This window comes from Strigops habroptila, chromosome 5 (genome assembly GCF_004027225.2).
Source record: "Strigops habroptila isolate Jane chromosome 5, bStrHab1.2.pri, whole genome shotgun sequence".
NCBI classification, from domain to species: domain Eukaryota; kingdom Metazoa; phylum Chordata; class Aves; order Psittaciformes; family Psittacidae; genus Strigops; species Strigops habroptila.
In genome coordinates, this window is record NC_044281.2 from 65639646 (window position 1) to 65655614 (window position 15969).

Sequence of the window (15969 nt, forward strand, 5' to 3'; positions counted from 1 at the left end):
GCTTTAAATGTTTGAGAAGTGCATTCCACTTGTCATGGTTTAACATCATTTATTGATCCCTAGAGGAGGGGCGGAAAAAGTAAATGTAAGCTTAAAGTCTTACAATAATTCCTCCTTCATCCCCAAGGTATTTCTTTATGCTATCAACCAAAAATTGATTATCTAAAATCCTTAGATAGGCATTAAAACAAAACACGTTTTTCATTCAGAAGTTTTGCTACAGGCCTTTGGTTCAACTGACAAAATACACCAGGGAGTGTAAAAAATATTTATTCAACCTAATTCAACATAACTATAATTTGCAATACTTAAAAACAAGATTTACAACAGAATAATGACCTTCTGGCACTCAGGTGAAATCATTTTGTAGTCCATACAGTATTTTTATAATTGCATTTTTACAAGAGCTTTAACTTCCCAAGGAGACATTGAGCTTTCCCATGGAACAAGTTTCAAACCTGCTAATTTGCATCATTCAATTAATGAAACTTTATAAAACAGTAATAAATTGCTTGGAAATATATACAGTGAAGACCACTGAAAAGCTGTTTTCTCGAAATGAGGAATTCTGTAAGAAATACATATGACATTGTTTCAGACTATCTTACAGAAAGCAGCAACCATTAGAGGTTGTGACTGTTTAGAGTTTTATATAAAAGTGAGCCCACTCAAAGATAATCAGCAGACTTACAAGATTATAGTAGTTCTTCAGCTACAGCAAGAACCTCAAAAGTATTTGGTACTGATTGAATTTATAATTTTCAATACCTGTATAGTTTTTGAATACTACTTGGCCAATATATACACTTTTGTACAGTTCTAAAATATTACATCTCAGTAATTAAGATAAAGATACTATAGAAAAGGTACCATATTTTGAATTTCTCTAACATACGTTATTGCAGTCAAATACGAAGTTCATTCTGCGTTTACTTCATTTCTGGTGAAAAGAAATAGTTACTTATGAATACTTCCACTAAAAGAGTTTTTTTAAACCTTTCTCCATGCATTTGATGCACTAATATGAGCAAGGAAAAAGAAAAGCCTAAACAACCACCAACATTGAGAATAACAAATTGTTGTTAAGAAAAAACTTCAAGTACTAAAGCTAGGTTAGGTCTGGTATGAATATTAACTGGCTGTATTACATTTGTCAAAATATAACTTCACAAAACAGTTAATTTCTGTTGAAATTAAGTTTATAAATACATCAGATAACTGAAGTGCTAGTGTCTCCCTCAGCTGGCTACTTGGAACATATTGCAACAGTAAAGCTTACTTTATAAATAAACTTAGTTTATTATACATTTAAGATTTATCCTTTAGTCCTTTCCAGAAGCGAGCCAAGGTGTCTTGAGTGTCGAGCCCACTGGTGTGTACCATGCTCAGATGAGGTACCCAAAGCGTAGTGTCGCCCCTTCCAGCCAGTTGTTCCACTGGGGCTGGTGTGGGCAGAAGAGAACCCAGTCCTGGTACAGAGCTGAGTTATACACTCAGGTCTGGAAGTTCAGAAGGATGTCCTAATCTGTCAGTTTTAATGTAGCTTTAGTGTCCAATGTTGTTTCCTCACACTTCTGCTCTTTGTATGGTATGGATATTTACATAATCAAAAGGGACATGAAAACTAAACAAGTGCTCAAATACTTTGCTACAAAATAAGCAACTGAAATTTATTTCCCCCCATGTAATTAGTTTATGGTGGAGGAAAAAAAATATGCTATCCAGCACCAGTCACAAACCAGTAAAAGAGCCATGAGAAAATAACACTAGGCACTGCAGAAGATACAACAGGACAGTAAAAATTACCAGTAATAAAGCAGTCACCTGGAAGCCATGCTGATTTCAACACCTACTACTTAGGTGGCTAAAGCTGACACACAAGTCCTGGAGAGAGTGATCTGTCTTCCGCTTTCTCTAACCAGTCCTTTGAGCATTTTACACTCCTTGTTTGCTACCAGCAAAAACCAAGGAAATCTTTATTGACTGATGTCCCACAATTACTTCTCCTTGGTAATGACTCACATTTCCTTTCTAAAAAAACAAAATAAAAATCCCTTCATTGTGTGAAATGCTGAACTGGATGATAGTGTGGGTATGAGCACAAACGTACAGAAAAGGCATTTGGATATAGACTACATTAACTACACAAAATGTTCTTGCTCTGTAGTTTATGCTTTTTCTTTTTCCATTCAGCATATTGGCTCAAAGTAATTCAGAAGCTTGTTGCCCAACAGAAATACCCCAAAATAAGGAAAGCCAGGTCACATTCTTAGGTTTGATGGTTGCTGAAAGGATTTACCCTGCCACAAGACAGTGCTTTATTAGATTTAAAGGAAAAAAAAAATAAAAATAGGAGCAGCGACTTATCACAATTCTCCACTAGTGTGCAATAAGATGGAACCAACACAACATGGAAACCTGCTTGGTGAGAGTGTCCGAGCTCCAGAGATCACAGCATTACGCTCCTTCTTGCTCAGGGTAATTTAAAATTTTGCGGTGAGCTTGACGCAGATATTGCTGCTGTTTGAAGTAAACCTTAAAAGCTCCTTTTATAGCAACAAAAGCAATTCCACCCTGAAATAAAAAGATATTTTGAAAGCCCACACAGTTCAGTGTCACAGCATTGCAAACGTTCTTTTTGAAACTTTCTGGTCAAAGAAGACATTTTTCCAATTATATAGCACTTTCTTTTGAAGTTTAGCTAATTAGGACAATCCAAATGAGTATCTCAAGGTTTTCTGTCACAATGCACTATTACAGGAGTTAATGTTACTTAAAGGGATTACATACTGGATCTGTAAAACCTTTTGAAAGCTTTTATTTGCTTGGAAGTCTGACAAATATTCTAATAAAATTAAAATACATCCTATTTAAAGAACAAAGTGAAATACAGGTATGTATCTGCTTTCCTCCCTTCTCTGAATATGTACTATATATGGGCCAAGGAATAATGCCAATTACCATTAGCATTATCAGGCTGTGAGAAAGGCCACTTTTTCACAGGAGCGGAATAAAATCTGCGTTTTGTAAAACCCACTTTTTTTTCCTTTTCAGAACTTGTACAATATGTTTATTTCAAGCCTTCAAAATGTATTCAATTAAGAAGAGACACTAACAAGCCTTTAGTCTGCATGAACAGTTGTAATATCACTGTTTCTTGCACATGGAAGAGAAGGATGCATGAACATGTCGGAATTGAAAAGAGGGGCTGAAGTGACAGATGACCAGGGACACCATCCTACTATACTCGGCGTGGTTCCCCTTGAAAGGCTGCAAGCCAGAGGTTACTCACAAAGGTCTCCTTACTTTGCCCTCCCCCTTCCATTCAACTTCTATGGAGAGTTTATTTTTATCTCCTTATTAAAGTAACAAAGGGATTATCTCAAAGAAGCTAATACGAAAAGGTTCATAATATGAACACCACCCTTCCCTTGCAGAGATCATCCTTAGAAGATGCTAGTTCCTCATCATCTCTATCACCTTAATTAATGCTAAGGTCTGCCAATTACAGTAAAACGTTCAGCCTTGCCTTGAATTGAGGTTAGTTTCAGTCATAGGGACAACATCTCACATACACACGATGCTTGCCCACTGCCAAGACAGGCAACGTCAAAAAAACCTTTTCCCTTAACAAATGCCACTCCCAAGTATTAGATCAATTCATGTTCCTTTTACTTTTCTTCCTCCCCCACAACACTTCCTATTCACATCTTATGATCATTTATGACACAAGCAATACTGAATCTTACCAAGATTGTCCGTTGTAAATTGGAGTTAACACTGCTGAACATCAGCTTGCCAACTATTGTGGCAATAGTAGGGAAAACTAGAGCTCCACATAGAATACGTGTAGCAGAGACATGATCTGCCAAAGGGTTGGCCTCTGCTGGAATACGAGGAACAGGACATCCAATGCCTGAAGGGATAAAAGTGGGGGAAGAAAAAGTTACACAGCCACTAGCCCAAAAGGAGCAGAGGAAGCACATTCGTCATTAGTGCCCACCCCCACTCTATTACAGTTCTACAGCCCAACTACTTTTTGAGAACTTTCTCTCTTCTCGGTGAATATTCTGTTTCCATTAAGTGACTGTATTCATTTGTACTTTCAAATAAGACCCATGATTTTCAGTAGCTTGTTCTGTTACCAAGGCCTTAACTGAAATCATGCTCCTGCTCCTCGTCCCACCTTTCTCACCAGGTACTATACAAACACAATCTAAATAGACTGAACATAAAATAGAGGGAAGGTGTTAACCACCTTTACTTAAGAATGGCAAAAACTACTTGCCTATCCCCATCTCCTACAGGCACAAATTCAAGCTTGATAACTCCTTTTAAATTTTATCACATTACCTGGAAATATGCTGTTCAAAATTTGTAGCTTATTAGAGTATTTGCGCCACAGTCTGAGCACATAGTCCTCCCAACGAATCATCTTGCCCAGTATTAGCATGACTGGGATAGTGGGAAGTCCAATCAAAAGAAATAAAGGATCAGCTCTCTCCATGACATCAAGACCTTCTTTGTGACCCACAACCTGGTAAATATGTATACAGTTGGCAAACATAACAAAGGCCACAACTGAACACAGAATATAACTTTTTAAAAGTCTAGTTTGTTTGGGGCTGCCCACACATTTTAAGTTAAAGAAAAAAACCCACTGTTGTAGCTAACATACTCGGTTTTCCCTCTGCATCCTTGGTTGCTTATCAAGGGTAACGCAGGCAAGCTACCAGCCCTAGTTTGCAAGTCATTAATCTTGCAGAGAGCTGTAACACAATTCCTTACCATCTCAAGAAAAGTTTCATATGGTTCTGTGTAAGTAAAAGTCTAAACATCTGAAACATCAAAACAGCATGCTTTCAAAATGCACAGAATTTACAATTTTAGCATCATTAATTCTACACTCAGAAATAGATACTAGTCTTTAAAGGATAAACTGATAGCAAGTATCTCAGGATATTTTAATAAAATTTTTGTGTTATTTAGGAACACCTTATGCAACAGAGATCACAGTATTAAGAAGTATTGCTTCTCTAGACAATGCAGGAAGAGGTGCATTATTTTCAACTGTAGTGGAAATAGCAGCATTTCTTCAATTGCACCTTATTTTTAAATGTGGTGAGCACTATGATGTTAAAGGACAGTCATTACTGATGTGTCTAAACTTTTCTACTGGCACATAAACTCATCAGACTTCGCAGTTTATAAAATGTATGTCTGTGATGTTCATAACAATCCAGGAAGACTAAAACCACTAAAATAGTAATTGTTTTGCTTGTCAGGCACTGGATTTCCTCATGTGTTTTCCCCGACTTCTTGTTTTCCCCACAAATGCAAAAAGCTATCTAGTTTTCACTTGCACAGAACTTAAAATTGGGTGGTAAGAACATGCAGCCATAGCAAAGTTAAAACACAAACTCCCCTTAGACCACCAAAACCCAGTGCTGGAGGAGGGAGGACACAGGGAAGAAGCTGGGGTAACGTACCACAACAGTACCTTCTAACTGTACTTTTTAGCCTTGCTTTGAAAACCGTTCCGTTTTATTCTTCTAGAACAGGAAGTTACATTATATACCACAGCCTCTAAAAATAGGCATAACCAATACTGATGCCACCAAAAGACTATACCTGCAAAAAAATATTCAGCATTTGTCTTCCAGCTTCTTCACTATCTTCCACCCAAATTGTGATGTCTGATACTATCCTTTTTCTCCCTGTAGTCCCTGTCCATTAAAAAAAGCCTATCTTGTCCTCTGCTTTAGATTACTGTTTCTGCCTGTTTTCAGTAACCTCACGTTTTGTTACTGACTTAGCTACCACTGGAGTCACAATGTCAATTCTGTATTTATTTTTCACCATCTGAAGCTTAACCTTTAAAAATAGCTTTTGTGCTTCTCTGGCCTTTCAACTGAAGGAGTCTGAAATGCATCAGGAAACAAGCTGTATTAAACCTAGCAAATTTGGGGTGGCAAAAGGGGTGGAACATTTCCCTCCCACTCCCAGTTTAGTCTCCTCTATTACAAGCAAAAATAATTATTCTCTTATCCAGCGTGCCATCCATATGATCAAAACCCCTATTAAATCAGAGCAAAATAGCTAATTCTTCATACCTGGGATTTGACCAGCTGCCTAAACTGATGTTTAGATGTGTTCCCTTCAGAAGTGAAACAACTACAGAAAGGAACATTTATTTTTCCATTTGGTTATGCAGTTCTAGAGAAGCTAAAAAGTACACGTAAGTTCCTACAGGAAAAGGCTGTGAGCAAGGAGCTAAGGAATGGTACATTTCATGAAGTCTAGTCATAGTATTAAATGTGGTTGCAATGCTCCTGTAAGGGCCACACAAAATACCAGATAAAGAAATGCTCCAGTATACCATTCTGTAATACAGAGAACTACCCACTGGAATGGAGGAGGTATTGAAACTCATTACACGTCACCTATGGAGCCGCTTGACCCTGGCCATACTGCTACCAGGGAGCCTGCATCTGCCCATGTGGGCTCCACTTCAAGCAGTTGTTACGTTCATTTCTGCTATGAAAGCACGTACAAACAGAACCAGAACAGGAGATGGAGTGACTTGTAGAACTGAAGGCAGTACCACACAAGTCAAGAAAAAGTAGTGCTGTATCACTTACATGGATAAGGACTAGACTGTATATTTAAAATTAGAACTCTGGAAGAATACTTACTAGGATACAGATTTGTTAATTCTATCTACAACTGAATTAGCATCAGAAATACTTTATGCTTTCAAGCAAAACACAGGTTATGGACATGATACAGGAATAAACAACTAAAACATTAACAGAGATCCTTCTAGTTGAACCGTGAAAACTCTTGTCTCATAGTTGCACAGCAATGAACAAGTCTTTCCACAGTTAACAGTCTACCACCTGTCAACAGTATTTCTATATTTAAACAGCAAATTCACAAGAACAGAAGTAGGAGAAGTGGTTTTTTCCCCTTTCAACTAACCAGACAGTCTGAAGTAATTAAAAAAAATACTATTAATTTGCAGTGTTCTGCACTTGTTGTTTATGAACGAATTGCACCATTCAGAGCATGTGTTTTCCTTTATACAATAAAAAGTGGTAGGACTGAAAAATTCACCGTGTCTCAACCCTCTGAATGTTACCAGCAAAATCTACCTGTAAGTAAAAGAAGAGATTCAGAAAAGTCTCGTGTCTTTTCTGAAGAATGAGACTACCCATTAGTAGTAGTTAGGTGGTCATGGTACCTTTTCTGTAAGAACAGAAGTGGGCTCACCAGCCTGCCATACAAAGGGCAGCCACCTAGTGTAGTAGGGAATTTTCTTAGCTGCAGACTGAACCACGTTTGAACAGGCGTACTTGGCTTTATATAGTACGATCAGTTAAAAGCAAAAAGCTTTCTATCCACCCATCTTGAATTCATTTGTTAACTACACTGGAAGTGCTGAAAGCAGCAAAAGCATGTTTTAAGCCAACTAAAGAAGAGTCTTAATTAATTGACTTTTTCTTTAAAAGACTTGCTGCGAAAGCTGGTAAGAGGAGGGAATACATGTGTACCTGCATCACTGTCACAGCTCCATATGTTACAGCTGTCCAGTATATAGAGCCCACCATTATTCCAGCTGCAGCAAATGGACATGCCTTTGAGATCAGTCGATCTGCAAGATCCAAAACGTAAACAACTGGACCTATGATAAAGGAAAAGTAAGGTTTCAAGATATATATATATATAAGCATACTGAAGAAAGCTGTCAGCATCTATCACTGATAAGAAGGAAAGAACTTGGCAAAATACAAGTCTGTCATCCCACACATGCTGTTTAAATGAGAACGTATCATTAAAAAGCTACCAAGCTAAGCTTGTAACTTACTTCTACCTACCTTTTCATTCACCACCATGTCTTTCTGAGACATTAATATACTGGTTAGAGCACTGACTAATTTACCCACTAAAGTTGACTAGCTTCCTTTGTGTTGGATCTGAATTGTTCTGCTGCAGAAACCATTTTAGGATTAGTGACTTTTTTATTTGTTAGATATTTTGGTTTTTAAAAGGAAAAAATATTTATTAGTTGTAATGGACTTCATGTGCTTACCTTTGACAGCTCCATCCGGGAATCCTGTTACTAAACTATCCTGCTCTACAATAAAATGTAGCACAGTCAGTATGAAAAATTCTTTCCACTGGAAAAAGCTGCATTTAGTATTAGAGATCAATTACCTTTCAGATATTGGAGGAAAACCCCCTCCTATTCGGGCTATTTAGTGCCTTTGACAACAATGCATGAATAGTTTCATTGTTCTGTCTAAGGACAATGGCACTTTCCAGACTTACACAGAGCAAGACATCCCCCTGACCAGCTGTGATGAGGTAAACAAGGGCATGCTTGCATCTCTTCTTTGTGAGACTGCAAGAGCACCAGCAAAGAAAAAGCCAGAAGCTGAAGTCTGAAATGTATGTATCAAAGTGAAAAATGTCATCACCATGGTCAGATTGCACATTTCTTTTGTATTTGTCAACAAATTCTATACAGACTGTCCTCCTCCAGCTCATATGCACAAATATTCTTGTTGGCTCCCTACTACTTTCTCCTACCAAAATCAGTGAAAATATAAGTTATTCCTGCTCACATTCTTCAAGTAATTAATTCTCCACATCGCTTATATGCAGCCTTAACAGATGTCACTGTAAATATTGCCAAGTTATGTATCAGACTTGTGGGCAGTCCTAAGCAACTTGGGCAGAATATTGCTTAATGTACTCTCTACTCTAGCTCTGCTGGAGCATCTAGTTCTTCACCTACTACCACATACTTCAGATTGGCTACCTTCGTGTGCATCTTCTAGCATGCATTCTTTGTTTTAGTAATGAGCTCTAGTTTTAAGAGCAGGAAGCATCTTCCTGTGTAACTTGTAAGACAGTAAACACCTCACCAGCACACTGCTTCAAATACATCAACAGATACAGATTAGTCCATAAGTAATTGACAAAGTATAACTATGGAGTTAATATATTCTCGAGTTGAGCATCCTATTATTGATTAGGTACCAAAACTAAAGGGTTTCTGAAGAAGGAACACTCTACTCAAAATACAAAGAACTGGTACAAGCAGTTTAACTGTATTAAGTTATGTTTAACTTTCCAGGACAGACTTAAAGTGCTGGGATGTCTATTAATTTGCTGCAAGTATCAACAAGGTCATAACTGCAAGTACTAAATGCACAGTAGTTTACACTTCTCAACTGTTCCCCTCCGTCACTGAAAAAAGTTGTTCAGTTGTACCATTTTGCAAACTTATATTTCTTTGAAGAAGACAAAAGACTCAAAACCACATCGTATTTGGCGAGTCCTAAAGGGCAACACAAAGCTCTGAAGCTTGCCTGCTACATCTTGGCAAGGTGATATGGCAACAGCAGAAGTCTAACACTTAAATGTACCAACAAATTGCACCTACTGATAATAATCATTACAAGAAGGAAGCTACAGAATTAGGTGTAGAATCTTGAGAAAAGACTAGAAAAACAACATTTCAGTTTGGATTTTTTTAATTAGGCCTTCAGGGAGTAGTGAGAAAGGAAGACAAATGTAACTGGGACACACAAAGGAAACAAAATACAAAAATCATTTTCATTTTGTAAAGGCTGTCATGCTTTAACAGAGCTTTTTCTGCCAAACTCTGTTTTCTATTTATTAAACTGAAATAATCTAAAAGATACTTCAGTTACTTTCAAAGTGGCAATAATATTTTTCTATTTAATAAAAAAAATAATAGAAGAGAGGAGAACAGCTAATAAGAACATAGTTACTACTGATCATTTCAAACTGACATACACTATCAAATCTGAAGTGGAATTATAATTTTAAGAAGATATATCACTAGAGAGGTTGCTTTGGATGGTAAATACATTCACAGACACCCTCTGTTACTTATAAAGATATCAAGTTGATATTACTTCAGAACTATAACTGTAAATAAGAAGTTGTGTTAGGGAGTGCCCTTTCCCAGAAATCTGGTTTTAGAAAGAAAGTTTCCAGCAGTACATTAGAGAAGCCTTAATGTAAAGAAGTTTCTGAACTGTGATACCTCAAGGAAAGAACAACTGTTACTTCTTCCCTGCTCAGGTAATTTTAGTTCTTGACTGGTATGACTAGTAATGTCTTCAAAAGACAGCTGCTGCTGCAGCAATGACAGGACTACTAGCAAAACTGCTTGAAAACATCTTCCTGTCCTCACTCTGCTTGGTGTGCCCTTGACTGACTTATCGTTGTTATAGAACAGTTTTGGGTACCAGAAAAGGAGCTACAAAAGGGCAAGACTGTCTCACTAGTTTAAGGCACTTCAAGCTCATAACGGATGTTTGATGGACCCAAATTCATTTCTCTGCTCTTGTGTACTCTTGCTCATTCTGAATTTTTATACCCTTCTCATGTTTAAAAATAGAAGAAGATGGTACTGTGAGGGAAAATGCATTAGAAAATTCTTGCATGCAAGAGCTGAACAATCTCATGCAAGAATTTTAGACCAGCTTCAGAAGCTAGGAACGTTGGAATTTAGGAATCTTAGCTTTCAAATAAAGGTGCCACACACTGCAAGAACAAATGAAAGTGCCTATTGTTGTTTATGTGCATTATCCTCTCCAAACTATAGTTGCTTCCCCTTTTTCCCCATAGCCAAAATAAAATGCAAATGCAGCTCACATTACAATTCCATCATTCAAGACACAAGTAAGGATTTTAAGCTTTAAGTTTTGTGGTACATTTTAAGTGTCCAGATATCAAACCAATTTCTTCACTCAAAGCCAATGCTAAATGTTATAGTTTGACGCCCTCCTTGTAATGGAGATTAAGATTCCCTTCTACTTTATCCTTATAGCAAAGCTGAACTGTGGTTGATATATTAATAACTTGGTAGCAAGTTCCATGCTGGTTCGTGTTTTCTTGAATATCAACAATACATTAGTCCGTATTTTCTTTCCCACTACTCAGTGTTCTACCTTGGAACCTATATAAAATTCCCTTCACACCTTAATTTTGTCAGCCCTTATACTAACAGAAGAGGTCCTGTCCCAAAGAACTGACAGCACATGTTATTTTCAGCTGTTTTGTTACAGAAATCAGATACTTCAAAAAAAATCTTCAAGATGCTCTAAATTCCTGTACTCACATGCTATATCAGCATTTTTTTAACAAGCAGTTTTACTTTTAAACAAAATTTCAGTTTCCATGGCAACATTTCATTTTCTTGTCCTGCTTAATATACCCCACAGAACATATGGGCAAACGAGGGCTGGAATAACAGCAACCACTGCTGATTTAAATACGTGCAGCACACCGTGCAGCGTCCTACTCAGCTACTCAAGAGTAGCCTATGGAAGACCATCTCCAACTTTTTTTCTTTCACCTTGACAACCAGAACTAGAGCAGTGCCCAGCAACCACAGATATTCTGCCTTTTGCATATAGGCCAATATTAACTCATGAACGGCTCTCAAACAAAGTAAAAATGTATTTTTCAGAAAACGCAACAGTTCTTTTCTCTGAATTTCCTTTGATAACAGTTTCTCTGTAAGATGAGTTTAAAAAAAAAAAGATAATCTGAGCAGAATATAAAGCTATTTTTTAATGTCTGGAAAAGTAATAGACAAGTTCTCAACAGAACTGATGCTCCAAGCGCCGAAAAGGAAAAGGAAATAGGAACAACATAAACAACCCATTATATTGTGTTTAAAATTTAAATGATGTATCTTACCTAGCTTCGGAAATACTATTAAATATTCTGCATTGCACTGAGGACAAGCAACTCTAGCAGTACTGTTTCCTCTTTGCTTTTCATCCACCCAGCGCTGCAGGCAAGTCTGATGAACCCATTTTGTGGAGCCCCTGCACCTGCAAGGTCTCACCCACTCTGCTGTCCGATCATCTTCATCAGTAGCAAAACAAACCCAGCAGCTTCTGTAATGACAAGAAGAAAAAAAGAAGATATTTTGTGCTACTTTTACATGCAAGTTTAAAATAAACTTCCACATGTGAAAGCATGTTACTTTCAGAAAACACACGCCTAGAGGAGACGATGCTTTTAGTGTAAGGTGTCCCTGCCTATGGCAGGGGAGTTGGAACTAGATGATCTTAAGGTCCTTTCCAGCCCTAGCTATTCTATGATTCTATGCTTATTGCTTCATTCTTTATCATCAAAAATCTAAGTATTTTGTTTCCCGGTCTTGTTCTGGTATTAACATAATACTACAGACAGCTAAAGAACTGGTTTCAACACATTTCAAATTACTAATTTAACTTTTAGACAATCTATGAATTAAAAATCACTGAGACTGTAGTTCAACTTTTGAATAATTCAGCATGTGAAAATTCCATATATTTTTAAATGTGTTCTCTCTCCTTCTGCAGCACACATTTCTGTAAGTTTTTAACATTAAAAATGTAAGATCAGTACAGCAGTCTGTTACTTGGGAAACTAACTCCAATATACTTAAATGACAAAGTAACACAAATAATACAACGTATCACAAACCAAACAGTAAATAATTAAATTCATTCCCTTTCTTTGAAAAGAGAAAGTGCTTCATTCAGATCAATGGATTTTACAAAGTACCACACTAGAGGAGGAGATTTCTGCACTGAAGAATTTGCTGGATATATAAAATTCAAATATTAGTTCTAAAAGGAGAAAATAAAAGACTGACAGGCTGTGTGACCTGACCTGAAGAAAGCACATGTCTTGTAATTCCCAGATGATCTGATGATTTGGGATCTGGAATCTGATGATTTGGCCAGACCCCTTGGTCACCTTACAAGATACAAGAGATACTAAAATACGGATCTAAACTAGGAAAATATCTGATATGTTGGCCCAATAATTTAGGTTTTGCTGTCAAATAATTTCCTAATTCCCATACTGAAGATACTGAAGTTTAGATAATAAACCAGAATCTAACAAAATAAAGACCTTACTGCAACTACAACCTGGTTTGATGTATTTCTTTAAGAAATATTTTGAAAACCATTTCAGTCATAGTTCAACTTTTAAAAGTATATGGCAACAGCATCCCTATAATTTAGCTATCAAGACAATCTAATCAGACATTGTACATGCAGCGGCACTGTTTTGATGCTTAAGTTCTGTTCTCTTAATTTGAGTAACATCATCAAGATGAAAGAGTAACCACTAACAGTAACTGAGATAGTAAGAAGCCAAGCAATGCTCCAGCACTGCTAAACAAAATAACATTCAGATTCAAGAATCATGACTGCAGTCTGTACATGGGGATGTTACAGTGGTTCATGATGCTTCTCTTCTCCCTCCCCTAGCATCTGATGTTTGTAAGAAACCTTCTTCGTAGCCTTTTATACTCTTCAATTGAAGTTTTTCCTTGTTTCAGCTTCTCAACTACTCCTCACCTCCCCTCTCTTTTTTATTTCAGTATGCTCTTTCTGCATGCCATCTCTAACCTTTGTTAACATCTGAGAAGAGAAATTGGAGTTTAGAAGTCCCCTCCATCTCTTATAGAAATCAGTAATAAATAGTTGTCAGAGAACTTGACAAGTTTATACTTGAACATACACATACTGAACAGCTTTCCTCTGCACCCATTAAAAAAAAAAAAGAAACAACGCTTGTAACTAAAGCTCATCAGGCAAAATTTGGAAGGGAATTATATGCAGAGCAAGGGCCAACTTACTAGAGCCACTTTCACGGCAGCAAAGCCACAGTAATTCCTTTTAAAAGGTCAGTATTTTCTCCCTAGCATGTCACTTGCAAACAGGTTGGGGGGTTTGGTTTGGTTTTGTATTTAAACTCCTCTATGAGGAAAAAGGGAGGGAAACTCACCATGGGAAACTTGAATTTTCATGCTTAAACTTGAAGTAATGAAAAAATATCATTGTCTCACAGCTTCCTTTAAAGGCCTCACTATTTTGGGTAGCATTCTATTTGTAAACTGAAAATGTTTCTCTACTGAGTAACAACCATGTTTTCTTTATAGGAATAACTGAGCCTATAAAATATTTGCCAGAGATTCTTTTGAAACACTGCATCTTCTTCTGATTTATAGTGGTGGAAGTATACTGAAATTAAGTTGCGAGTGTGTCAGAGCAGCTTATGACTGGCATACTTGTGAAAAGGAACACAATTTGAGATGCAGATTCCAAATAAGACTGCAGGAAAAGCAATTTAATATTGAACGACAGGTATAACAGATATAACTCTCATGCCCACATGTTCAGTTTTAAGTACAGAAAATATTACAGTAGGCACAGATGAAACTTTTTAGCATTGGTGCTCTAGAACTAGAACTGCATCAGTTGCATTTAAGAAGACTGTTCCATTGGAAGACTGACATCTTGATTAAGAACTGCAGTGTCTTCCATTCAGCTTACAGGGAAGGTAACAGCAAAGTCAGACATTGCTCATTTCTGTCTTTCCCCACAACATCTGTTCAAATCAGAATGGTCATGTTATGCATTCCTGTAACACCCTCCCTCTTCTCACCTTCAGGCTCCTGCTATGCACCTATAGTGGTCCTAAATGAAAGGACACATTAACCTTCCTAAGCAGGAGGAGGAAAGACAGCCATGCCACACGTTAGTAAGAATCTAGACGAAAATGCTGAGACCACCACAAAGATTTCAAAGTATTACAGAGTATGGCAGACATTTTGATTCACCACACTTACATCAAGGCGCTCTTAAGGAACACAAGTTCTTGCAATGTTTATTAATTTTCTATTTTCTTTTTTCAAGCATTCAAGGCCAGGTTGGACGGGGCTTGGAGCAACCTGGTCTAGTGGAAGGTGTCCCTGCCATGGCAGGGGGGTTGGAAGTAGATCATCTTTAAGATCCCTTCCAACCCAAACCATTCTATGATTCACACCAAGAAACCCCAAATTTACTTTAAGAACAAACACCACAGTACAACACTACTGAGAATTGTTTCTCTTTTACAGTTTGTTTTCCCTGCATTAAAGGTAAACATTCACTCAGTCATTCCACATCCTGACTGGCTCTATTGCGAAGCCTTTAGTTTAAAAATAAAAATCTAAGTCACAAACCTAGAGCAGTTCTAGACCGTTAGGTAGTCTAGTTAGGTCTGTGGGAGCCAGTAAGGTCAGATGCCACCACACCACAGAAGTCTAAAGCTTATTCAAATAGCAACAGATTTAAACATGAACATAACCTTGCTGCACAGCAGTTTTAATTAGCAGTTTTTTCCCATGTATTCTCCGTCGATTAAATTCCATTCACGTTTTCTGTTAAGGTTAATAAGTCAAGAAAAATATGCATCTTTTCTTTAACTGCTTCATCCAATTTCTTGCCAGGTATTCATATCTGAAAACCTGTAAGACCCATGAAAAAAATAACAAAAACCTTTACAGACTTAAACCTTTATCAAGTCATGAATAATGAACAGTAAATTCCTTGTAGTCTGTCATCAGCTTTATCTCTTTCCATTGACAGCAGCTGTAGCAGAAAGGGCTAAATAAAACCATTTCAAAACAAGTATCTTGGCTCTTGCCAGATTTTCCATTTTCTTGTACTGAATAAAATATGACCTTGATTCTTACCACTGAATCAGACTGCTACTCAGATAACCTGAAATAGAAAAGGCTGACAAGGTGGAACAAAGCATTGTTTCTGATAGAAACTCAAACCTTCTTCCTTGATGACTTTCTACAGAGCCAAATCAATAACACTAATGTATTTTTCCACACTTCCTTGGCTGGGGGGGGGGGGGGGGAATCAAAACAAAACATACAAAACCCCAGACCAATATCATTATTTCGGCTTTGAATATAGGGTTACAAATGCCTTCTCAGTTCAGTTCCCCAGCAGCTAAAGCTCTCTGGTCTCAAAGATTCTAGTCTGATTATGAAAATAATTCCCTTATTGCATCTGGATTTTTCTCAACCAAAGACAAATTCTGGTCAGGACACTGCATATGTTAAGAACAAAGGAGATGGAG

At 37.3% G+C, this 15969-nt stretch overlaps 1 protein-coding gene across 2 annotated transcripts in view; it reads right to left on the minus strand.

Moving 5' to 3' along the window:
* Positions 1 to 254: 254 nt before the first annotated feature.
* The window catches only part of MARCHF5 (membrane associated ring-CH-type finger 5), a 31843-nt gene continuing 16128 nt past the window's right edge, over positions 255 to 15969 (minus strand). Inside the window, exons 2-7 of one of the 2 annotated variants that reach the window (XM_030485871.1) lie at positions 11746 to 11948; positions 7554 to 7684; positions 4354 to 4537; positions 3750 to 3916; positions 2419 to 2574; positions 255 to 2031 (exon numbers count right to left, since the gene is read on the minus strand). In XM_030485871.1, the coding sequence (XP_030341731.1) occupies positions 2458 to 2574; positions 3750 to 3916; positions 4354 to 4537; positions 7554 to 7684; positions 11746 to 11948 (802 nt within the window). In that variant the 3' untranslated portion in view covers positions 255 to 2031; positions 2419 to 2457. Of the gene's footprint in view, positions 2575 to 3749; positions 3917 to 4353; positions 4538 to 7553; positions 7685 to 11745; positions 11949 to 15969 lie in introns of both variants that reach the window. The other variant, XM_030485872.1, reaches the window with a different exon arrangement.